At 42.2% G+C, this 27,043-nt stretch overlaps 2 protein-coding genes and 1 long non-coding RNA gene across 5 annotated transcripts in view; 2 read left to right on the top strand and 1 right to left on the bottom strand.

Moving 5' to 3' along the window:
• LOC311071685 overlaps window positions 1–27,043 on the top strand; it is a 307,177-nt gene that overhangs the window by 183,018 nt on the left and 97,116 nt on the right. The window lies entirely within an intron of this gene.
• Window positions 37–27,043, bottom strand: slc25a47b (solute carrier family 25 member 47b). Of its 2 annotated transcripts, XM_084096158.1 has the most exons (7): window positions 26,905–27,043; window positions 7,210–7,311; window positions 5,189–5,232; window positions 5,025–5,096; window positions 4,583–4,765; window positions 3,464–3,698; window positions 37–701 (listed from the first exon to the last, which is right to left on the bottom strand). In XM_084096158.1, the coding sequence occupies exons 2-7, from the start codon at window positions 7,286–7,288 to the stop codon at window positions 424–426; spliced, it is 891 nt and encodes a 296-aa protein (XP_083952284.1). In that variant the 5' UTR covers window positions 7,289–7,311; window positions 26,905–27,043; the 3' UTR covers window positions 37–423. The 2 variants fall into 2 exon arrangements, with proteins under 2 accessions (XP_083952284.1, XP_083952285.1); XM_084096159.1 differs by lacking the exons at window positions 7,210–7,311; window positions 26,905–27,043 and adding an exon at window positions 5,637–6,321.
• slc25a29l (solute carrier family 25 member 29-like) lies at window positions 7,125–23,787 on the top strand. Of its 2 annotated transcripts, XM_084096157.1 has the most exons (5): window positions 7,168–7,293; window positions 8,594–8,637; window positions 20,401–20,498; window positions 20,628–20,711; window positions 21,408–23,787. In XM_084096157.1, exon 5 carries the CDS (start codon window positions 21,408–21,410, stop codon window positions 22,161–22,163), a length of 756 nt encoding a protein of 251 aa, XP_083952283.1. In that variant the 5' UTR covers window positions 7,168–7,293; window positions 8,594–8,637; window positions 20,401–20,498; window positions 20,628–20,711; the 3' UTR covers window positions 22,164–23,787. The 2 variants fall into 2 exon arrangements, with proteins under 2 accessions (XP_083952282.1, XP_083952283.1); XM_084096156.1 differs by lacking the exon at window positions 20,401–20,498 and having other exon boundaries at window positions 7,125–7,293.

The following is a 27,043-nucleotide window of genomic DNA, read 5'->3' as shown; positions in this document are numbered from 1 at the left end:
ACACACTCGCTCATGATGGAGGAGAAACAGCACGACTGCAGACACTTACACTTTTATTACTGATATTTTCCCAGGAAGTGATGATTTTGTTCTCTTGAACACATGAGATGGAAACACTGCGTTATACATAAATGTTTTATGCCATATTCCAGTTTAGCGCTCAAGTTAAATTCCAGCTTTAGATGGAAACACAGCTAACAGCTCATGTGTGTTACACATGACTGAAGTCAGAGGACAGTAGTTAGTGAGTTTGAACTCAAACCCTTCGACAGTGATGATGCTCTTCAGCATCTGAGGTAGACACTGCAAAACACACTCAAATACACATTAATACAGCTGATACACATTCATGAACACACACACACGATATTAAACATTGTGCAGGATCGAAACTTGTGCAAAGAGAAGAAGTGAGCCTGATCTTCAGGACGCTGGACGCAGAAAGCGAACCACCAGTTCGTACATGGCGAAGACGGACATGTTGACGGGGAAGGCGCGGATGCAGTTCAGCGTCAGGCCTCTGAACAGGACGGCTATGCCTTCGGTCCTCACGCTGTGTGTGACGCAGTGGAAGAATCCTCTGTAGCGCCGGCCGCTCACACCGGACACCTGCAGACGGGCCTTGATCACGTCCATCGGCGTCCCGACGGCCCAACCACACATCCCCGACACACCTCCGGCCAGGAGGACCACCGGCCAGCCTGAGAACACACCAGAACTCTGACCAAACACAACTCTAGTCTTCTTCACTCAATCTTATACCAAACAAGTTCCATACAAGGAGAAATGCCTTCAATTATTGCATAGTACTTTCATGTTTAATGGGGTTTTTCAATTCTTTCTAGTGATAAAGTATCATTACGAGCGGCTTAATTCATAAAATTCTATTAAAATTAAAAATGAATTAGATCTAAATTAATCGATTAAAACTAAATCCATAAAATGATCACATGATGGAAACCCTGAAAGGTTCTATAAATGAAGCAAAGCCCTTTTAACAAAAATCATCTACAGGCTTTCATAGACAACCTCGGAAGTCGGGGAAGGTCTCGTTTTTTTAAAGGGGACCTATTATGTGTCGGCAGTGTGTGTACACAACCATTGTGGTAAAACTCAATCCACTTAGTTTCTTATTTTCCTCATAAATCTGAAACAGTGTCTCAAAATGAGCCGTTAAGGAATGTGACGTCACATTGCACAGGCCCCGCCCACGAATGTTGACAGACTCCGCCCTGTTAGTATAGACCCCGCCCACAACTGCTGACAAACTCCACCCTATTAGCATAGAACCACCCACGGCTGCTGACAGACTTTGCCCTATTAGCATAGACCCCGCCCACAACTGCTGACACTTTGCCCTATTAGCATAGACCCACCCACGACTGCTGACAGACTCCGCCCTGTTAGTATAGACCCGCCCACGACTGCAGAGACTCCGCCCTATTAGCATAGACCCACCCACGACTGCTGACAGACTCCGCCCTGTTAGTATAGACCCGCCCACGACTGCAGACAGACTCCGCCCTATTAGCATAGACCCCACCCACAACTGCTGACAAACTCCACCCTATTAGCATAGACCCCCCCCACGACTGCTGACAGACTCCGCCCTATTAGCATAGACCCCCCACGACTGCTGACAGATTTTGCCCTATTAGCATAGACCCTGCCCACAACTGCTGACAAACTCCGCCCTATTAGTATAGACCCGCCCATGACTGCTGACAGACTCCGCCCTATTAGCATAGACCCCACCCACAACTGCTGACAAACTTCGCCCTATTAGCATAGACCCGCCCACAACTGCTGATAGACTCCGCCTATTAGCATAGACTCCGCCTATTAGCATAGACTCCGCCTACAGTGAGCTGCACGCACACAGTCCGCCATGTTTATCTCCTCGCCAGAACATTTAACGGCAGCATTCAAGAACGAAATCTATCCTTATTAAAGCTACTAAAGTAGTTCAGTCAGGAGCAGTGAGTGATGTTCTGGTTTTCTTTTGTTTGATTCATATTAACCGCATATACACTCACCTAAAGGATTATTAGGAACACCTGTTCAATTTCTCATTAATGCAATTATCTAATCAACCAATCACATGGCTGTTGCTTCAATGCATTTAGGGGTGTGGTCCTGGTCAAGACAATCTCCTGAACTCCAAACTGAATGTCAGAATGGGAAAGAAAGGTGATTTAAGCAATTTTGAGTGTGGCATGGTTGTTGGTGCCAGACGGCCCGGTCTGAGTATTTCACAATCTGCTCAGTTACTGGGATTTTCACACACAACCATTTCTAGGGTTTACAAAGAATGGTGTGAAAAGGGAAAAACATCCAGTATGCGGCAGTCCTGTGGGCGAAAATGCCTTGTTGATGCTAGAGGTCAGAGGAGAATGGGCCGACTGATTCAAGCTGATAGAAGAGCAACTTTGACTGAAATAACCACTCGTTACAACCGAGGTATGCAGCAAAGCATTTGTGAAGCCACAACACGCACAACCTTGAGGCGGATGGGCTACAACAGCAGAAGACAGGTGTGGTGTGGGGGATGTTTTCTTGGCACACTTTAGGCCCCTTAGTGCCAATTGGGCATCGTTTAAATGCCACGGCCTACCTGAGCATTGTTTCTGACCATGTCCATCCCTTTATGACCACCATGTACCCATCCTCTGATGGCTACTTCCAGCAGGATAATGCACCATGTCACAAAGCTCGAATCATTTCAAATTGGTTTCTTGAACATGACAATGAGTTCACTGTACTAAAATGGCCCCCACAGTCACCAGATCTCAACCCAATAGAGCATCTCTGGGATGTGGTGGAACGGGAGCTTCGTGCCCTGGATGTGCATCCCACAAATCTCCATCAACTGCAAGATGCTATCCTATCAATATGGGCCAACATTTCTAAAGAATGCTTTCAGCACCTTGTTGAATCAATGCCACGTAGAATTAAGGCAGTTCTGAAGGTGAAAGGGGGTCAAACACAGTATTAGTATGGTGTTCCTAATAATCCTTTAGGTGAGTGTATATCAGTAGGTTCCGTATATCACGCTGCTGTCTCTTTAATACACAGATCTAATATACATTTGTGGTTTCTTTCACAGACAAAACCGACTGTGTTTGTGAACTCTGTGTGTATTTGACAGTTAAAGTGCAATAAGACGTGAAAGAGAACTTGGTTTAATAATACACGAGATTCTCCAGCAATAACAAAACACACGGATAATCTCACTCATCCAGAATCCCAGAATAACCAGTGCAGCCTTACGGAGAGACTCAGGAGGAGTTTCACTTTTAGACGTTTCTGAATGTCAGAGAAAGACTCATCAAAACAAAGTTACTGGGTTTCACTTTCATGTTTTCTGGGTTGGTAGAAACACCCGATTATAGCACTTAAACACTGATAAAGTCAGATTTTCATGATGTGTCCCCTTTAAGAGCCTCTGATGTGTTGATCTTACCCGGCTGCTTGTTCTCTGCAGACAGTGCCTCACAGATGGTGTTGTAAGTGAGGAAGTAAGTGGCGAACGAGGGTCCGTCTCGCAGCGCTAGAGCAGCAGAACCCTTATAAAGACCCAGCGGACCCTCGTCTCGGGCGATTCTGAGCAGGCAGTGCAGCGGCCCACTGTATCGACGGCCTTCAGCCTGGCACTGCAGACGGACCTTCACCATGTCTGCGGGAGACATCACCAACACCTGAACACACACAAACGCAGGTTTACACACACTAGGGCTGTAACGATTCCCTCACGTCACGATTCGATAGATATCATGATACTGAATTCACCATACCATATTAATGCGATACTCCAAGACACATGATAAAAGGGTAACAAAAAATGTACTGTTGATTAAAATGCTAGATTTTGTTTTATATTGTGTGTGTAAATGAATAGGCTTGGACTTAGTGCTGGAAACCCAAAGCACAGGACAATAGAGACACCAGAATAAAGATATTCGTGAACTATACACAATACATATTGTTGCATTTTTGTATTGCAATATATTGTTACACCCCCCTAACACGTGTGTGTGAACAAGCGGCACCTTCCGGTCTCTCTCTCGAATCCAACACTGAAGAGAGTTAAACTGCAGTTCATCCACTGGCCACTAGAGGCCGGCTGCAGAAGAGACTCAATCCCATAGACCCGCATGTTAAAATGCTCAACTTTACAGCAGAGATAAACATGTTCACAGTCTGGTGCAAAAAGTGGGTTTGGTCTATATAGCTAATGTTGCGACTGTGAGGGGGTGAATTATTTTATGACTCATCCGTATAAATTATATTAAAGTTCTGCATAATTAAGGGCGTGGCCACTTGAGTGACAGGTGGATTGTCGCTGATGTCACTACTAGCCGTTTGTCTGCTGTCTGTTAGCGTCACGTCACCTCAGCTAATCCGCCTCGCTGCACATTTCCATTTATCCTGGAGTAACGCGCGGCCAAGATGGCGACGGCCGGCTCCGCCCACTTTAGGCTTCAGAAACGCTCTTCAGGAACATTACGAGTGACGTCACACACACACACACACTACGCCCAGTGTTTCATACAGTCTATGTGTGTGAAGCGATGAAGCGCACCTGGGCGACGCCTCCGCTGAACCCAGACAGAAATATATCAGCTTTATGATGCGGATCCACTGCGCTTCTGTGCCGCATCTGATGCAGGGAATGCAGAACGTTCCTGTACGTGCCGAACACCAGAGACGAGCTGATGGAGACGGTGGTCAGCGGCATCGACATTCCTCGGTAGAAACCAGCGACCTGAAACACACCAGAGTGTTCATAATCCTGAAGCAGAATAACATCTCTTCTCTGATGGTGTGGGCGGGGCAACCTGTCACTCACAGATCAGCCAATAGCAAACCACAACCATCCAATCAATTCCCCACAGACACAATGAAGCCCCGCCCACATCTGTTCTTGTTCCAGAAGAGTTTCTCTCTGATATACGACACAATAGAGGAGAGAAGACCAGCGCTACTTCTCTTTCATGAAGAGTTTAAGTGTTTCTGATACTCACGCCTTCAGTTCTGCAGGTTCTTCTCACACATTCCCAAACGCCGGAATAATGAGTCTGTGTCTGGAGTCTCACCTGCAACATCAGCAGCCGTTAGACACACACACACACACACTCACCTGGAGACTGTATGATCAGCTGAGGATGATGATGATGAAGGGTTTTACCTTCACGGTGTCCAGCGGATACCCCACCGCCACTCCAAACGCTCCTGAACACACACATCACACACTCAAAACTACTAGACACATTTATGAATATGATTCTTCATGAGACTCAATCAGCTCTAATCTAATGCTTTACAGAATCTACAGTTGTTATCCAATGTGCATTTATCTATTTAAGATGCACTAATTTGCATATATGTCTAGAACTTTAAAAGAGCACATTTAACATCAAACACAAGTGAAAGATACATAACTAATCTTTCTATTTCCGTATACACACGTTGTCAGAAGACATTCTTTTATCTTGAACAATTTACATATTTTATTGTATCATACAAGGTAAAGCAATGAATGAGATATTCAGAATGAGATACTTTGGCTTTGTGTAAATGAAACTTCCCATGGAGAATTATTAATGTCACATTCACACACTGAGACACACACGAACCTCCGACAGAACCGGCGATGAAATCCGCGAGATGCATCGCGATCCGTACCAGACGAACCGATCAGAGCAACCGAACCAGAAGAACCGATCAGAGGAATCGTACCAGAAGAACCGATCAGAGCAACCGAACCAGAAGAACCGATCAGAGGAACCGAACCAGAAGAACCGATCAGAGGAACCGAACCAGAAGTGCCGATCAGAGGAACCGAACCAGAAGTGCCGATCAGAGGAACCGAATCAGAAGAACCGATCCGAGAAACTGAACCAGAAGAACCGAACCAGAAGAACCGATCAGAGGAACCGAACCAGAAGAACCGAATCTATCGGAACCGATCAAACACAAGCATCGGAATCATCCGGTTCCATCAGCGGAGAAACGTCTTCATCATGATGATGAACAACAACGATGGAGAAGCGCGTGTCATGTGTCGTATACTGGTGTGTGTGTGTGTCGCTTTTGTCATTGAGGAATGTGAAACCGAAGGTCACCGTGTCCTTCAGAACACACTCGTTCACAGTGACGAGCGCGCGCGCGCTGATGTTTCTGATGATCTCTATGATTTACAGTCGCGGAAAATATAAACATCAGCTGTATGAAATATAGAGCCGGCGAGTGTCAGATCGGCGTGTGTGTTCCTGCAGTGTGTGTCCGCTGTGTGGCGCTGCTCTTCATCATGTCACTGTCACTGACGAGGAGGAGGAGGAGGAGGAGGAAGAAACAGAATTAAAGTTACAGTCGCGAGTTTCACAGATGTGCAGATCTGAACACTTCAGCGCGCAAACTCGAAGATCAATTTTATTTCTACAAATTGTTTATATTTTAAGGACACGTCACGGCTATTTTCATGGCAAAATGTAGCAAAATATAAAGTATTTGAAATTGAAATAAAAATAAACACAAAGTTTTTTGTTGTTGCCACATTTCCTATACTTTTTATTCATTTGTATTTAAGTTGTAGTTATTTTAGTATTTAATGAGAAATGTTGCCTTGGCAATAGCTGAAATATAATCAATTTGACACTTTACAGTAAGGTTCATGTTAACATGAGCTAATAATGAGCAATACTTCTACAGCATTTATTAATTATAGTTAATATTAATTTCAACATTTACTAATACGTTATTAAAATCAAAGGTTGTATTAGTTAACATTAGTTAATGCACTGTGAACTAACATGAACAAACTATGAACAGCTGTATTTTTATTAATATTAACAAAGATTAATAAATACTGTAACAAATGTATTGCTCATTGTTAGTTCATGCTAGTAAATACATTAGCTAATGTTAAACCTTATTGTAAAGTGTTATCGATATTTTAAGTAACAGGTTTTCTATGGTTCTAGTTAAAGATAATACTGAAGTTCTGCTGCACTGTTAATCAGATCCTGAGTTGATTAGTGTCTGATATGATGATGATGATGATGATGAAGGGGGTGTTTCTTCATCCTTGAGCTTCTATTGGTCACAGATGGACTTTCCCCTTCATATCAACTTCATTCAGTAAAAATAGCGTGTCCCGCTGACAGCAGCTGCTCGAGAGCTCACACACACACACACACACACACACACCATCAGGAGACCAGCAGGACAGGCTCTTCTTCTTCTTCTTCATCTCAGGAATAGCGATGGACTTTGCTGCAGGGTGCATTGGGGGTAAGTCATGCCACGGCACTGAAAGCACAGAAATGAGTCAAATAACATGATTTGAAGAGTGATCTGGAGCTCAAGCTGAAGCCGAGAGTCTCCTTCATTTATACAGCGCTTTATACAACACTGACTGTTTCAGAGCAGCTTTACAGAGATAACAGGACAATAATGCAAAGTTTGTTTCCAGATGAGAATAGCGTCACAGTCCAGCTGAAGGAAGTCCAGAGATGGTCCATGTTTGTAGAAGTGATTAGTTCATTCAGTCCGAAACACTCAAACCTTCACAAACTCAGTCTTTCTGTTAGAAGTAAAGCTCATAAACAGGACTGATCCTGTGAAGCATGTGTACAGTCAAACCAAACCTTAATCACACACCTTCAACACTTCTCACATTATCAGTTTATTCGCTATAGTTTAGAATATGGTAATAAAATATGAGCAGAACTCAGTTGATATTTCACTGGTTTTGTCCGTCCTTCTGTTAGACTGTCTCACACATGAATTATGTTGAATATCTGTCAGCTGTTAAATTTAACTACACAATTAGATAATACCAGTTTAGCTCAACCAATCACCAAGCAATGCTTCATTTTGTTCAGTCTGTGTGTAAAAAGAGCATTAGCAATTAAAGAAAACACACTTCAGCAAAACATGATCAGCTCAAAGTGTCCGAATCATTTTTGGTCCTAAATGTCACTGTTAGTCACTGTATGAAGAGTTATTGGGTATAATATGTCACAGTTTACTTTCTTTTGTTCTCCTCACTTACAGAAATGACTCTAGTGCCCTGATCACACTAGTGAGATTATATCTGGTGTGTGAATAATGTCTGGTTTGACTATGATCATGATTCTGGGCTCTTGCCTCATGCTCGTATGACGCAGGTTTAGCAGGTCAAGGACTGAAGCTCAAACACAGTTGCATCACACGCTTCAGTCAAATATACCAGACCTGACGTGCTCACACTCATCAGGGGCTTTTTTATTTTTCTTTATAACGGAAGTGAATTAATCAAAACTTTATCTTCAGCTTTATCTGGACAATAACTTTATTCTAGAGCTGCTGTAAAGCCAAACAATCTCTGTTACTGTAATCTCCTGTTATCATTATTAAAGCTGCTTTGAAACATCTATATTGTTAAAAGCGCTGTATAAATGAAGGAGACTTGACTTGAGATCATGAGATCGCCGCTCGCAACACCGGATCATGGGTTTGATTCCCAGGGAATGCATGAACTGATCACATGCCAATGAACACAGAAGTCACTGTGGATTAAAGCTTCTGACTGAATGTTCTGATGTTGCAGGAGCCGCTGGTGTTCTTGTCGGGCATCCGTTCGATACGGTGAAGGTACGTCCGACTCGAACACTGAACACACTAGAAACACTGAACGCATGTGCACTGAACACACTAGAACACTGAACACACTCGAACACTGAACACACTGAACACACTCGAACACTGAACACACTAGAACACTGAACACACTCGAACACTGAACACACTGAACACACTCGAACACTGAACACACTGAACACACTCGAACACTGAACACACTGAACGCACTCGAACACTGAACACACTGAACACACTAGAACACTGAACACACTCGAACACTGAACACACTGAACACACTCGAACACTGAACACACTGAACACACTAGAACACTGAACACACTCGAACACTGAACACACTGAACACACTCGAACACTGAACACACTGAACACACTAGAACACTGAACACACTGAACACACTAGAACACTGAACACACTCGAACACTGAACACACTGAACACACTCGAACACTGAACGCATGTGCACTGAAAACACTAGAACACTGAAAACACTAGAACACTGAAAACACTAGAACACTGAAAGCACTAGAACACTGAACGCACTAGAACACTGAAAACACTAGAACACTGAAAACACTAGAACACTGAAAACACTAGAACACTGAACGCACTAGAACACTGAAAACACTCGAACACTGAACACACTCGAACACTGAACACACTCGAACACTGAAAACACTAGAACACTGAAAACACTAGAACACTGAAAACACTAGAACACTGAAAACACTAGAACACTGAAAACACTAGAACACTGAAAACACTAGAACACTGAACGCACTAGAACACTGAAAACACTAGAACACTGAACGCACTAGAACACTGAAAACACTAGAACACTGAAAACACTAGAACACTGAACGCACTAGAAACACTGAACACACTCGAACACTGAAAACACTAGAACACTGAAAACACTAGAACACTGAAAACACTAGAACACTGAACGCACTAGAACACTGAAAACACTAGAACACTGAACGCACTAGAACACTGAACGCACTAGAAACACTGAACACACTAGAACACTGAAAACACTAGAACACTGAACGCACTAGAACACTGAAAACACTAGAACACTGAACGCACTAGAACACTGAAAACACTAGAACACTGAAAACACTAGAACACTGAAAACACTAGAACACTGAAAACACTAGAACACTGAACACACTCGAACACTGAACGCATGTGCACTGAAAACACTAGAACACTGAACACACTCGAACACTGAAAACACTAGAACACTGAACACACTAGAACACTGAACACACTCGAACACTGAACGCACTAGAACACTGAACACACTCGAACACTGAAAACACTAGAACACTGAACACACTCGAACACTGAAAACACTAGAACACTGAACACACTAGAACACTGAACACACTCGAACACTGAACGCATGTGCACTGAAAACACTAGAACACTGAACACACTCGAACACTGAACACACTCGAACACTGAACGCATGTGCACTGAAAACACTAGAACACTGAAAACACTAGAACACTGAACACACTCGAACACTGAACGCATGTGCACTGAAAACACTAGAACACTGAACACACTCGAACACTGAAAACACTAGAACACTGAAAACACTAGAACACTGAACGCACTAGAAACACTGAACACACTCGAACACTGAACGCATGTGCACTGAAAACACTAGAACACTGAACACACTCGAACACTGAAAACACTAGAACACTGAAAACACTCGAACACTGAACGCACTAGAAACACTGAACACACTCGAACACTGAAAACACTAGAACACTGAAAACACTAGAACACTGAAAACACTAGAACACTGAACGCACTAGAACACTGAAAACACTAGAACACTGAACGCACTAGAACACTGAACGCACTAGAAACACTGAACGCACTCGAACACTGAACGCACTAGAACACTGAACGCACTAGAACACTGAAAACACTAGAACACTGAACGCACTAGAACACTGAAAACACTAGAACACTGAACACACTCGAACACTGAACGCACTAGAAACACTGAACACACTCGAACACTGAAAACACTAGAACACTGAAAACACTAGAACACTGAAAACACTAGAACACTGAACGCACTAGAAACACTGAAAACACTAGAACACTGAAAACACTAGAACACTGAACGCACTCGAACACTGAACGCACTAGAAACACTGAAAACACTAGAACACTGAAAACACTAGAACACTGAACGCACTAGAAACACTGAAAACACTAGAACACTGAAAACACTAGAACACTGAAAACACTAGAACACTGAAAACACTAGAACACTGAAAACACTAGAACACTGAACGCACTAGAAACACTGAAAACACTAGAACACTGAAAACACTAGAACACTGAAAACACTAGAACACTGAAAACACTAGAACACTGAACACACTAGAACACTGAAAACACTAGAACACTGAACGCACTAGAACACTGAAAACACTAGAACACTGAACACACTAGAAACACTGAACGCACTCGAACACTGAACGCACTAGAAACACTGAACACACTCGAACACTGAAAACACTAGAACACTGAAAACACTAGAACACTGAAAACACTAGAACACTGAAAACACTAGAACACTGAAAACACTAGAACACTGAACGCACTAGAACACTGAAAACACTAGAACACTGAACGCACTAGAACACTGAACGCACTAGAACACTGAAAACACTAGAACACTGAAAACACTAGAACACTGAACGCACTAGAACACTGAAAACACTAGAACACTGAACGCACTAGAACACTGAAAACACTAGAACAATGAACGCACTAGAACACTGAAAACACTAGAACACTGAAAACACTAGAACACTGAAAACACTAGAACACTGAACGCACTAGAACACTGAAAACACTAGAACACTGAAAACACTAGAACATTGAAAACACTAGAACACTGAACGCACTAGAACACTGAACGCACTAGAACACTGAACGCACTAGAACACTGAAAACACTAGAAAACTGAACGCACTAGAACACTGAAAACACTAGAACACTGAACGCACTAGAACACTGAAAACACTAGAACACTGAACGCATGTGCACTGAACACACTAGAACACTGAACACACTAGAACACTGAACACACTCGAACACTGAACGCATGTGCACTGAAAACACTAGAACACTGAAAACACTAGAACACTGAACGCACTAGAACACTGAAAACACTAGAACACTGAAAACACTAGAACATTGAAAACACTAGAACACTGAACGCACTAGAACACTGAACGCACTAGAACACTGAAAACACTAGAAAACTGAACGCACTAGAACACTGAAAACACTAGAACACTGAACGCACTAGAACACTGAAAACACTAGAACACTGAACGCATGTGCACTGAACACACTAGAACACTGAACACACTAGAACACTGAACACACTCGAACACTGAACGCATGTGCACTGAAAACACTAGAACACTGAAAACACTAGAACACTGAACGCATGTGCACTGAAAACACTAGAACACTGAACGCACTAGAAACACTGAACACACTAGAACACTGAACGCACTAGAAACACTGAACACACTCGAACACTGAACGCATGTGCACTGAAAACACTAGAACACTGAAAACACTAGAACACTGAAAACACTAGAACACTGAACGCACTAGAACACTGAAAACACTAGAACACTGAACGCACTAGAACACTGAAAACACTAGAACACTGAAAACACTAGAACACTGAAAACACTAGAACACTGAAAACACTAGAACACTGAAAACACTAGAACACTGAAAACACTAGAACACTGAAAACACTAGAACACTGAAAACACTAGAACACTGAACGCACTAGAACACTGAAAACACTAGAACAATGAACGCACTAGAACACTGAAAACACTAGAACACTGAAAACACTAGAACACTGAAAACACTAGAACACTGAACGCACTAGAACACTGAAAACACTAGAACACTGAACGCACTAGAACACTGAAAACACTAGAACACTGAAAACACTAGAACACTGAAAACACTAGAACACTGAACGCACTAGAACACTGAAAGCACTAGAACACTGAACGCATGTGCACTGAACACACTAGAACACTGAAAACACTAGAACACTGAACACACTAGAACACTGAACACACTAGAACACTGAACGCACTAGAACACTGAAAACACTAGAACACTGAACGCATGTGCACTGAACACACTAGAACACTGAACACACTAGAACACTGAACACACTCGAACACTGAACGCATGTGCACTGAAAACACTAGAACACTGAAAACACTAGAACACTGAACGCATGTGCACTGAAAACACTAGAACACTGAACGCACTAGAAACACTGAACACACTAGAACACTGAACGCACTAGAAACACTGAACACACTCGAACACTGAACGCATGTGCACTGAAAACACTAGAACACTGAAAACACTAGAACACTGAAAACACTAGAACACTGAACGCACTAGAACACTGAAAACACTAGAACACTGAACGCACTAGAACACTGAAAACACTAGAACACTGAAAACACTAGAACACTGAAAACACTAGAACACTGAAAACACTAGAACACTGAACGCACTAGAACACTGAAAACACTAGAACACTGAACGCACTAGAACACTGAAAACACTAGAACAATGAACGCACTAGAACACTGAAAACACTAGAACACTGAAAACACTAGAACACTGAAAACACTAGAACACTGAACGCACTAGAACACTGAAAACACTAGAACACTGAACGCACTAGAACACTGAAAACACTAGAACACTGAAAGCACTAGAACACTGAAAGCACTAGAACACTGAACGCACTAGAACACTGAAAACACTAGAACACTGAAAACACTAGAACACTGAACGCACTAGAACACTGAAAACACTAGAACACTGAAAACACTAGAACATTGAAAACACTAGAACACTGAACGCACTAGAACACTGAACGCACTAGAACACTGAAAACACTAGAAAACTGAACGCACTAGAACACTGAAAACACTAGAACACTGAACGCACTAGAACACTGAAAACACTAGAACACTGAACGCATGTGCACTGAACACACTAGAACACTGAACACACTAGAACACTGAACACACTCGAACACTGAACGCATGTGCACTGAAAACACTAGAACACTGAAAACACTAGAACACTGAACGCATGTGCACTGAAAACACTAGAACACTGAACGCACTAGAAACACTGAACACACTAGAACACTGAACGCACTAGAAACACTGAACACACTCGAACACTGAACGCATGTGCACTGAAAACACTAGAACACTGAAAACACTAGAACACTGAAAACACTAGAACACTGAACGCACTAGAACACTGAAAACACTAGAACACTGAACGCACTAGAACACTGAAAACACTAGAACACTGAAAACACTAGAACACTGAAAACACTAGAACACTGAAAACACTAGAACACTGAAAACACTAGAACACTGAAAACACTAGAACACTGAAAACACTAGAACACTGAAAACACTAGAACACTGAACGCACTAGAACACTGAAAACACTAGAACAATGAACGCACTAGAACACTGAAAACACTAGAACACTGAAAACACTAGAACACTGAAAACACTAGAACACTGAACGCACTAGAACACTGAAAACACTAGAACACTGAACGCACTAGAACACTGAAAACACTAGAACACTGAAAACACTAGAACACTGAAAACACTAGAACACTGAACGCACTAGAACACTGAAAGCACTAGAACACTGAACGCATGTGCACTGAACACACTAGAACACTGAAAACACTAGAACACTGAACACACTAGAACACTGAACACACTAGAACACTGAACGCACTAGAACACTGAAAACACTAGAACACTGAACGCATGTGCACTGAACACACTAGAACACTGAACACACTAGAACACTGAACACACTCGAACACTGAACGCATGTGCACTGAAAACACTAGAACACTGAAAACACTAGAACACTGAACGCATGTGCACTGAAAACACTAGAACACTGAACGCACTAGAAACACTGAACACACTAGAACACTGAACGCACTAGAAACACTGAACACACTCGAACACTGAACGCATGTGCACTGAAAACACTAGAACACTGAAAACACTAGAACACTGAAAACACTAGAACACTGAACGCACTAGAACACTGAAAACACTAGAACACTGAACGCACTAGAACACTGAAAACACTAGAACACTGAAAACACTAGAACACTGAAAACACTAGAACACTGAAAACACTAGAACACTGAACGCACTAGAACACTGAAAACACTAGAACACTGAACGCACTAGAACACTGAAAACACTAGAACAATGAACGCACTAGAACACTGAAAACACTAGAACACTGAAAACACTAGAACACTGAAAACACTAGAACACTGAACGCACTAGAACACTGAAAACACTAGAACACTGAACGCACTAGAACACTGAAAACACTAGAACACTGAAAGCACTAGAACACTGAAAGCACTAGAACACTGAACGCACTAGAACACTGAAAACACTAGAACACTGAAAACACTAGAACACTGAAAACACTAGAACACTGAACGCACTAGAACACTGAAAACACTAGAACACTGAACGCACTAGAACACTGAAAACACTAGAACACTGAAAACACTAGAACACTGAAAGCACTAGAACACTGAACGCACTAGAACACTGAAAACACTAGAACACTGAAAACACTAGAACACTGAACGCACTAGAACACTGAAAACACTAGAACACTGAAAACACTAGAACACTGAACGCACTAGAACACTGAAAACACTAGAACACTGAACGCACTAGAACACTGAAAACACTAGAACACTGAAAACACTAGAACACTGAAAACACTAGAACACTGAACGCACTAGAACACTGAAAACACTAGAACACTGAACGCATGTGCACTGAACACACTAGAACACTGAAAACACTAGAACACTGAACACACTAGAACACTGAACACACTAGAACACTGAACGCACTAGAAACACTGAACGCACTAGAACACTGAACGCATGTGCACTGAACACACTAGAACACTGAAAACACTAGAACACTGAAAACACTAGAACACTGAAAACACTAGAACACTGAACGCACTAGAACACTGAAAACACTAGAACACTGAACGCACTAGAACACTGAAAACACTAGAACACTGAACGCATGTGCACTGAACACACTAGAACACTGAAAACACTAGAACACTGAACACACTAGAACACTGAACACACTAGAACACTGAACGCACTAGAAACACTGAACGCACTAGAACACTGAACGCATGTGCACTGAACACACTAGAACACTGAAAACACTAGAAACACTGAACGCACTAGAACACTGAACGCATGTGCACTGAACACACTAGAACACTGAAAACACTAGAACACTGAAAACACTAGAACACTGAAAACACTAGAACACTGAACGCACTAGAACACTGAAAACACTAGAACACTGAACGCACTAGAACACTGAAAACACTAGAACACTGAACGCACTAGAACACTGAAAACACTAGAACAATGAACGCACTAGAACACTGAAAACACTAGAACACTGAACGCACTAGAACACTGAAAACACTAGAACACTGAAAACACTAGAACACTGAAAACACTAGAACACTGAAAACACTAGAACACTGAACGCACTAGAACACTGAAAACACTAGAACACTGAACGCACTAGAACACTGAAAACACTAGAACACTGAAAACACTAGAACACTGAAAGCACTAGAACACTGAACGCACTAGAAACACTGAACGCACTAGAACACTGAACGCATGTGCACTGAACACACTAGAACACTGAACGCACTAGAAACACTGAACGCACTAGAACACTGAACGCATGTGCACTGAACACACTAGAACACTGAAAACACTAGAACACTGAAAACACTAGAACACTGAAAACACTAGAACACTGAAAACACTAGAACACTGAAAACACTAGAACACTGAAAACACTAGAACACTGAACGCACTAGAACACTGAAAACACTAGAACACTGAACGCACTAGAACACTGAAAACACTAGAACACTGAACGCACTAGAACACTGAAAACACTAGAACACTGAAAACACTAGAACACTGAAAGCACTAGAACACTGAACGCACTAGAACACTGAAAACACTAGAACACTGAAAACACTAGAACACTGAACGCACTAGAACACTGAAAACACTAGAACACTGAAAACACTAGAACACTGAACGCACTAGAACACTGAAAACACTAGAACACTGAACGCACTAGAACACTGAAAACACTAGAACACTGAAAACACTAGAACACTGAAAACACTAGAACACTGAAAACACTAGAACACTGAACGCACTAGAACACTGAAAACACTAGAACACTGAACGCACTAGAACACTGAAAACACTAGAACACTGAACGCACTAGAACACTGAAAACACTAGAACACTGAAAACACTAGAACACTGAAAGCACTAGAACACTGAACGCACTAGAACACTGAAAACACTAGAACACTGAAAACACTAGAACACTGAACGCACTAGAACACTGAAAACACTAGAACACTGAAAACACTAGAACACTGAACGCACTAGAACACTGAACGCACTAGAACACTGAAAACACTAGAACACTGAAAACACTAGAACACTGAAAACACTAGAACACTGAAAACACTAGAACACTGAACGCACTAGAACACTGAAAACACTAGAACACTGAACGCATGTGCACTGAACACACTAGAACACTGAAAACACTAGAACACTGAACACACTAGAACACTGAACACACTAGAACACTGAACGCACTAGAAACACTGAACGCACTAGAACACTGAACGCATGTGCACTGAACACACTAGAACACTGAAAACACTAGAAACACTGAACGCACTAGAACACTGAACGCATGTGCACTGAACACACTAGAACACTGAAAACACTAGAACACTGAAAACACTAGAACACTGAAAACACTAGAACACTGAACGCACTAGAACACTGAAAACACTAGAACACTGAACGCACTAGAACACTGAAAACACTAGAACACTGAACGCACTAGAACACTGAAAACACTAGAACACTGAACGCACTAGAACACTGAAAACACTAGAACAATGAACGCACTAGAACACTGAAAACACTAGAACACTGAACGCACTAGAACACTGAAAACACTAGAACACTGAAAACACTAGAACACTGAAAACACTAGAACACTGAAAACACTAGAACACTGAACGCACTAGAACACTGAAAACACTAGAACACTGAACGCACTAGAACACTGAAAACACTAGAACACTGAAAACACTAGAACACTGAAAGCACTAGAACACTGAACGCACTAGAAACACTGAACGCACTAGAACACTGAACGCATGTGCACTGAACACACTAGAACACTGAACGCACTAGAAACACTGAACGCACTAGAACACTGAACGCATGTGCACTGAACACACTAGAACACTGAAAACACTAGAACACTGAAAACACTAGAACACTGAAAACACTAGAACACTGAAAACACTAGAACACTGAACGCACTAGAACACTGAAAACACTAGAACACTGAACGCACTAGAACACTGAAAACACTAGAACACTGAACGCACTAGAACACTGAAAACACTAGAACAATGAACGCACTAGAACACTGAAAACACTAGAACACTGAAAACACTAGAACACTGAAAACACTAGAACACTGAACGCACTAGAACACTGAAAACACTAGAACACTGAAAACACTAGAACACTGAACGCACTAGAACACTGAAAACACTAGAACACTGAACGCACTAGAACACTGAAAACACTAGAACACTGAAAACACTAGAACACTGAAAACACTAGAACACTGAACGCACTAGAACACTGAAAACACTAGAACACTGAACGCATGTGCACTGAACACACTAGAACACTGAAAACACTAGAACACTGAACACACTAGAACACTGAACGCACTAGAAACACTGAACGCATGTACGCATCGACAAACTGAACACTTTAACACTTTAACTGTGTAAATCACTCTTAAAACTCAAGGTTCTTTACTGAAATCAAAGGTTCCATGAAGAACCTTAAACAGCCACGGAATCACAGCACAAGATTTGTTATAGTGGGAAAAGATTCTTTCGATTATTAAAATCTTCTTCACACTAAGAAAAAAAAAAAACTTGTTCATTGAAAGGGAACCAACCTTTATTTTTCAGAGTGTATAATCAATTAAAATCTAATTACAACTACAAATGATATTAATATTTTAATGTTTTGGCTTGAGATTTGAGAGATCCAGTCTCAACAAAAATATGTTCTAAGAACGTTTTGCTGACATTCCAATTAAGTTATGAAAACGTTATTTCTAAATGTCCAAAACGTCCATTTTAAATGTTTTTTAAATGTTTTTTCTTGGTTATGTGAACATTGAGGGAACTTACATTGTATCATTCTTCAAATATTCTAGAATGTTACTTTTGAATGTTCTCTGAACGTTCTGAATCAAGTATTGTTACATTTAAAAAATGTCCAACTAAAGCATTTTAGAAAATTATTAAAGACGAGATAACTTTGAACGAACGTCCTTTTAATGAAACTTTTGTTCATAACGCAGAGAGAATGTTCCCTGTCGGTTGTTTCTTTGGATAAAAGCATCTGGTAAATGTGTATCTGATATAGTGCATCACGAAGCATGTCTTTACTGTGCTAAAACTACAAAGTGATTAATGACAAACTCTCACTGGATATTAAACACACACACACACACACACGCGCACACGCTCAGAGGTGTGTATTGCATTAAGTAAATCAGGTTGTTTTTGTCATTAGTGTTGCATGTGTGTTTCTTTGAATGAAAACTAACACTGAAAGTGTTGCTGTACTTAAAGGCAAAGGGCAAGATCGAGTCTCACATGAGCTCGTGTTTTAAAAGAGTCGTACTCCTGATGATTTACTCTCCTCCTCGTCATCCAAGATGTTCATGTGTTTCTTTCTTCAGTGGAAAAGAAATTAAGGTTTTTGAGGAAAACATTCCAGGATTTTCTCCATATAGTGTCTTCAATGGGGTCCAACGGGTCGAAGGTCCAGATGTGAGTTTCAGTGCAGCTTCAAAGTCTCGACACGATCCAGCCGAGGAATAAGAGTCTGATCTAGACAAACCAGCGGACATTTTACAACTAAATAAACATTTATATACTTTTAACCACTAATGCTGGTCTTGCACTCGCTGTGATGCGACACACATTACGCAATCAGGTTGAAAGGTCAAGCGTGTTCCGGTTTATAAATGTAGGGCGAAAAACTCTCATTTTCTCCTCCTACTTCAAAATCATCCGACATCGTTGTTTTACCTTTTATTTATTAATTTATTTTGTAAATGGCGTTTGACTCAGTCTTTGCACGTTCGCTTTGTAAACACTGGGTTTGTTCTTACGCCTACGTCACGCTTGACCTTTCAACATCCAAGATTTAAAAACCCTGCAAAGTTTTCCTCAAAAACCTTAATTTCTTTTCAACTGAAGAAAGAAACACATGAACGTCTTGGATGACGAGGAGGAGAGTAAATTATCAGGAGATTTTAATTCTGAAGTGAACGACTCGTTTAAGCCTCTTCTCTCGCCCTGATGCCTTTAACCTGTTCGAAACCTCACAGCCGAAGGGTCTTTTACAGCAAAAGTATTGCTTTGTTGTAGATGAGAGCGAGGCTGTTACACCGGCCGCTCGGGGGTTAACCTCGGAAGTAAAGACCAGGTCAATTCCTCTGTGTCATTGGACTGGACTGTCATTGAATGTAAATCCACACACAGCCAGGACAAACATCACCCAGATCTAGTTTCATTCACTTCTTCTGTGATTTCTGCTGTTTGTCAAGCATTCCTCGCGTTAGTTCCAGTGTGATGAGAAACGCTGCATGTTTCAGGTGCGACTGCAGGTTCAGAGTGTGGAAAAGCCCTTGTATCGCGGGACGCTTCACTGCTTCCAGTCCATCATTCGACAAGAAACAGTGAGTGGGATTTATTACTACTATAACTATAATCATACACTGTTCGCTCAATGGCCAGAGGAGAACTGAGTCTGGTTTCTCACAAGGGTTTATTTCCCTTGAACTGCAGATCATTTACCAGTGATATTCAGAATGATAAATGTCTGTAGTTGTAGTTCTCTAATAACCTGAGCTCCAGTGGTCACTCGAGCCGTCAGGAACGAGACGCAGAGCTAAATCTGGCTCAGGGAACATCTATATTTACCTGAGAGACGAAGGGTTTCAGGTTCTGAAGACATCCCAGCAAGCAATTCTGTGTTTAAAAAACGTCTAATATCCGTCCAAACACAGCCCAGATGTCTAGGCTCAAACAAGGCAAAGTTTGGGCTGTCAGTGAAAATGTAATAGATGTCTAAACCACAGCCCAAGAATAGTCTAGTCATCAATTAGATTAAATGAAATGAAACACCAAATTAAATGAAACCAAACACCTTGTAATCACTGTTTACTTTGCCTAGGTGATGGAATATCATAAATATCATAAAAAGTTATTTTGACAAAAACGACATGTAACCAAATTCAAGGTTATTTTGGCTAGAAGTGTGTTACTCATAGCCGGACTATACCGGGTCTATAGTTAACCGAGACAGAGAAATTATGGATATTGCTTGCTGGGATTAACCCTTCGCTCTTCATTAACCCTTTCTGTTTCTCCAGATGTTGGGTCTCTATAAAGGCATCGGCTCCCCGATGATGGGCCTGACCTTCATCAACGCTATCGTGTTCGGCGTCCAGGGGAATGCCATGCGCATGTTGGGCGCGGATACGCCGCGGCACCAGTTCCTAGCGGGCGCGGCGGCTGGGCTAATCCAGTGCATCATCTGCTGCCCGATGGAGCTCGCCAAGACCCGCATGCAGACGCAAGGAACGGGCCAGAAGAACACAACCCGGAGGCTCTACAAGAACTCTCTGGACTGCCTGATCCGAATCTACCGGAAGGAGGGAATCCGAGGAATCAACCGAGGAATGGTGACAACCGTGATCCGCGAGACGCCAGGCTTCGGCATCTACTTCCTGACGTACGACACGCTGACGCGATCGCTACGCTGCGAACTCGACGATGGATACATCATTCCCAAGCTGCTCCTGGCGGGAGGTATGTCGGGAATCGCGTCCTGGCTCTCCACCTATCCGGTGGACGTCATTAAGTCCCGCCTCCAGGCTGACGGAGTGGGCGGAGCCAACAGGTACGACGGGATCGTGGATTGCGTGCGTCAGAGCTGGCGGAGGGAGGGGTGGAGGGCGTTCACTCGCGGCCTGACCTCCACTCTCCTGAGAGCGTTCCCTGTGAACGCCACCACCTTCGCCACCGTCACACTCTTCCTCATGTACATGCGCGAGGACGAAGTGAAGGACTGCGAGTCCATGAGGCCGGACCTGCAGCCTGTGACAGAACGACTTTCTGTCCAATAGAGGACAGGTCAGCGAACACAAGGGCCAATCAGGCTGGAGAATGACCTCGCTTATCTTTACGCTTCTCTATGTTTGATGGACCACTGAAATAACGGGATGACTGAGTCTCCATTGGGTTCGAGGATTCCCAGAGGTACACCAAAGACGATAACTATTATGATAAAGATAATAGTTTTTGAAATCGTTCACAGCACGACTATAACGATAATGACACAGAGGAACAATGATTGGTCAGGAAACCGTGTGATCTGAAATGGTTCTTGTTCATGACAAGAAAAAAAAATGCATAATCTGACACCGTGACTATTGTAACAGGCAAAAATATTGTGTAGTCTGAATCCGGCATATGGTGCTCTTTGGTCATTTTTGACCGAAAAATTGTACGTTTTTATTTTTTGATTAATTGGAATGGTACGAAACTTGGTCAAGGTTTTGGCATTTGCTGTAAAAAATCATGGACATGATTCGAAAAGGTTAAATGGCCCTGAAAAAAATAGTCCCACTTGTGCTCCTTGCGGTCAAGCATGAGCGCATTGGAAATGAATGCAAGACGAATTTCCTCTAGTGGAAGCGTTTGGTACTGCAGCCAAACACAATCTCACTGAAAGCTCATTTTTTGAGATATCAAGCTCAAATTTGGAACACAAATTGTTTAGATTTATGATTAAAATGAAAATATAGATTTCCTATAAAAATGTTCAATTGTATTTTTGTGCATTTTTCATAAAAAAGGGAAAAAAGTTGGCACACCACGGCTCCAAAAATGTTGAAAAATGCATTTTTCATAACAATAAACTTAATACTTTTTTTAACTTCAGCCATAATATGCCAAGTGTCGTCTTTAAAAAGAGATCAAACTTCAGTCTTTCTCTCTAAAGCATTCAAGATTTATGGCAGTTTAATTAAATTTTCAGGTCAAAAAGTGAATAAATGGATTATAAATACAGCGTAAATATAATTTTGTACCGTTAAACCCCCTGAAAAATACAAAATATTAAATGAAAAACATTATCAGACTAAAATATAGTACATTCCTTTCATTGAAATAAAATAAAAAAATCTGTCATTTTTGACGCCACGCTAAGAGCACCAGAGGGTTGCTTGAGCACTTAAAGCGACAGCGCACTTATTATAAACAGAACGTTCTCATGCATTGGTGTGGACGCTCGTAAGTTATCGATCTTGGTGTGAACGGGCCTTAAGATTTGATCAGTTCCTTCTTTCCCTGGGAATCAAACCTGTGACTTTGGCGTAGCGAGCGCCATGCTCTACTGACGCTGATGAAGGATCTTCTGACGTACGGATGGATCAGAGGAGCTTCTGAACTTAAAACATTTACACTGCTTAGACTAGTATTGCAAGTAACTAAGGTACAAAGTTGAATTTTAATGCCTCTCCATTTTTATCTGAATTCTCAAAAAGTGAAAGTCGTTTTGATGAAAACACTGAATTTTTGAGAGGTAAATAAGGTAACAAAGTTGAATTTTAATGCCTCTGCCCTACTGTTGGTACACTACCGTTCAGAAGCTTGGGGTACATCTTTTTTTTTTTTTTTTTACAAATATTTAAATGATTTAATTATTGAAATGTAAATTACATAATTTAAATTAATACTTTTATTTATCACTGATGCATTAAATGTATCAAAAGAGACAGTAAAGACATTTATAATGTTACAAAAGATTCTATTTCAAATAACATTCTATTAATCAAAGAATCCTGAAAATTAAAATGTATCAGTTTCCACACAAATATTAAGCTGTTTTCAACACTGATAATAATCATAAATGTTTCTTGAGCATCAAATCATCATATTAGAATGATTTGTGAAGGATCATGTGACACTGAAGACTGGAGTAATGATGCTGAAAATTCAGCTTTGATCACAGGAATAAATTACACTTTACTATATATTCACATAGAAAACAGCTGTTTTACATTACAATAATATTACACTGTTTATACTGTATTTTTGATCAAATAAATGCAGCCTTGGTGAGCAGAAGAGACTCTTTCAGAAAGAAAAATAATAATATTCGCACAACCTCAAACTTCTGAACTGTATTGTACAAGTTTGGCACGTTTCCTGATATTGTGTATTACTCTCATGTTTCTCTTCACAGTGACAACATTTGACATATTGATTGTAAAAGTAAATGTTTAAATGCAAAGATCAGAAGAGCTGATTAGATGAAGACCAGCAGATCGGATGATTGTTCAAGAAACGGTCACATGGTCCTACATGTTTACATACACAGAAACATTTTCTAGATGTTATTTAATCTTGAAAGGCACCTTAAACACGTGACTAGTTCCAGACATGACTGTAATCGACATATTCCTGTATATATGATTAATTTGCATCATTTGTTCTTGTTCTCCAGTATTATTATGAATGTAAATAGTATGAGATGGATTGATGACTGTCAGTGTTTTTACTTCATGAATCTCAAGGGAACACGTGTTACACACGGATCAGCAGTCACACTTCAACATTAAATAAATGAATATGGAAACACATTCAGGAAGATTTGTCTATTTGTCTTTGTTAAGGATTGACTTTGTAAACGGTTACAGAAGAAAAACTGAAGGCTGGAATAAACCACATGACTTCTGTGCTGATTTCCCATCTCTAGAAGATCTCCTCTAGTCTGTTCCCCGACCCCAGTGTAAACCCCATCTCTAGAAGATCTCCTCTAGTCTGTTCCCCGACCCCAGTGTAAACCCCATCTCTAGAAGATCTCCTCTAGTCTGTTCCCCGACCCCAGAGTAAACCCCATCTCTAGAAGATCTCCTCTAGTCTGTTCCCCGACCCCAGAGTAAACCCCATCTCTAGAAGATCTCCTCTAGTCTGTTCCCCGACCCCAGTGTAAACCCCATCTCTAGAAGATCTCCTCTAGTCTGTTCCCCGACCCCAGTGTAAACCCCATCTCTAGAAGATCTCCTCTAATCTGTTCCCCGACCCCAGTGTAAACCCCATCTCTAGAAGATCTCCTCTAGTCTGTTCCCCGACCCCAGTGTAAACCCCATCTCTAGAAGATCTCCTCTAATCTGTTCCCCGACCCCAGTGTAAACCCCATCTCTAGAAGATCTCCTCTAGTCTGTTCCCCGACCCCAGAGTAAACCCCATCTCTAGAAGATCTCCTCTAGTCTGTTCCCCGACCCCAGAGTAAACCCCATCTCTAGAAGATCTCCTCTAGTCTGTTCCCCGACCCCAGAGTAAACCCCATCTCTAGAAGATCTCCTCTAGTCTGTTCCCCGACCCCAGTGTAAACCCCATCTCTAGAAGATCTCCTCTAATCTGTTCCCCGACCCCAGTGTAAACCCCATCTCTAGAAGATCTCCTCTAGTCTGTTCCCCGACCCCAGAGTAAACCCCATCTCTAGAAGATCTCCTCTAGTCTGTTCCCCGACCCCAGAGTAAACCCCATCTCTAGAAGATCTCCTCTAGTCTGTTCCCCGACCCCAGAGTAAACCCCATCTCTAGAAGATCTCCTCTAGTCTGTTCCCCGACCCCAGTGTAAACCCCATCTCTAGAAGATCTCCTCTAGTCTGTTCCCCGACCCCAGAGTAAACCCCATCTCTAGAAGATCTCCTCTAGTCTGTTCCCCGACCCCAGAGTAAACCCCATCTCTAGAAGATCTCCTCTAGTCTGTTCCCCGACCCCAGAGTAAACCCCATCTCTAGAAGATCTCTAGTCTGTTCCCCGACCCCAGAGTAAACCCCATCTCTAGAAGATCTCCTCTAATCTGTTCCCCGACCCCAGAGTAAACCCCATCTCTAGAAGATCTCCTCTAGTCTGTTCCCCGACCCCAGAGTAAACCCCATCTCTAGAAGATCTCTAGTCTGTTCCCCGACCCCAGAGTAAACCCCATCTCTAGAAGATCTCCTCTAATCTGTTCCCCGACCCCAGAGTAAACCCCATCTCTAGAAGATCTCCTCTAGTCTGTTCCCCGACCCCAGAGTAAACCCCATCTCTAGAAGATCTCTAGTCTGTTCCCCGACCCCAGAGTAAACCCCATCTCTAGAAGATCTCCTCTAGTCTGTTCCCCGACCCCAGAGTAAACCCCATCTCTAGAAGATCTCCTCTAGTCTGTTCCCCGACCCCAGTGTAAACCCCATCTCTAGAAGATCTCCTCTAGTCTGTTCCCCGACCCCAGAGTAAACCCCATCTCTAGAAGATCTCCTCTAGTCTGTTCCCCGACCCCAGAGTAAACCCCATCTCTAGAAGATCTCCTCTAGTCTGTTCCCCGACCCCAGAGTAAACCCCATCTCTAGAAGATCTCTAGTCTGTTCCCCGACACCAGAGTAAACCCCATCTCTAGAAGATCTCCTCTAGTCTGTTCCCCGACCCCAGTGTAAACCCCATCTCTAGAAGATCTCCTCTAGTCTGTTCCCCGACCCCAGTGTAAACCCCATCTCTAGAAGATCTCCTCTAGTCTGTTCCCCGACCCCAGAGTAAACCCCATCTCTAGAAGATCTCCTCTAATCTGTTCCCCGACCCCAGAGTAAACCCCATCTCTAGAAGATCTCCTCTAGTCTGTTCCCCGACCCCAGAGTAAACCCCATCTCTAGAAGATCTCCTCTAATCTGTTCCCCGACCCCAGAGTAAACCCCATCTCTAGAAGATCTCCTCTAGTCTGTTCCCCGACCCCAGAGTAAACCCCATCTCTAGACTGTAAAGCAGAAGTTGTGTCGTTTATTCCATCTTTAAGACACACGAGAACAAACACACACTTTACCAGCTGATTACTGACGGTCGTATGATGAAGAGCTGTGATGAAGATCCAGTGGAGTCCAGCGCCCTCTAGTGGCTCAAAACCAGACCTCAACCTGACTTACACACACACACTCTCACTCAGTAACACTCAAACTCAGACA

Source organism: Abramis brama (genome assembly GCF_963993115.1).
Source record: "Abramis brama genome assembly, chromosome: 21".
NCBI lineage: Eukaryota > Metazoa > Chordata > Actinopteri > Cypriniformes > Leuciscidae > Abramis > Abramis brama.
Note: the sequence above shows the minus strand (reverse complement) of the source record. Positions and strands in the feature narration are given on the sequence as shown.

Bases quoted from the DNA above. Each gene is read 5' to 3' on its own strand.
- slc25a29l (XM_084096156.1), top strand. From the start codon at position 7,266: ATGGACTTTGCTGCAGGGTGCATTGGGG. The intron at 7,294-8,593 runs GTAAGTCATGCC...CTGATGTTGCAG, and splicing joins TGCTGCAGGGTGCATTGGGG to GAGCCGCTGGTGTTCTTGTC. The intron at 20,712-21,407 runs GTGAGTGGGATT...CTGTTTCTCCAG, and splicing joins CCATCATTCGACAAGAAACA to ATGTTGGGTCTCTATAAAGG.
- slc25a47b (XM_084096158.1), bottom strand. From the start codon at position 7,288: ATGCACCCTGCAGCAAAGTCCATCGCTATTCCTGAGATGAAGAAGAAG. The intron at 5,233-7,209 runs GTGTGTGTGTGT...GTGTGTGTTCAG, and splicing joins GTCCTGCTGGTCTCCTGATG to GAGCGTTTGGAGTGGCGGTG. The intron at 3,699-4,582 runs GTGCGCTTCATC...GTGTGTGTTCAG, and splicing joins TCAGCGGAGGCGTCGCCCAG to GTGTTGGTGATGTCTCCCGC.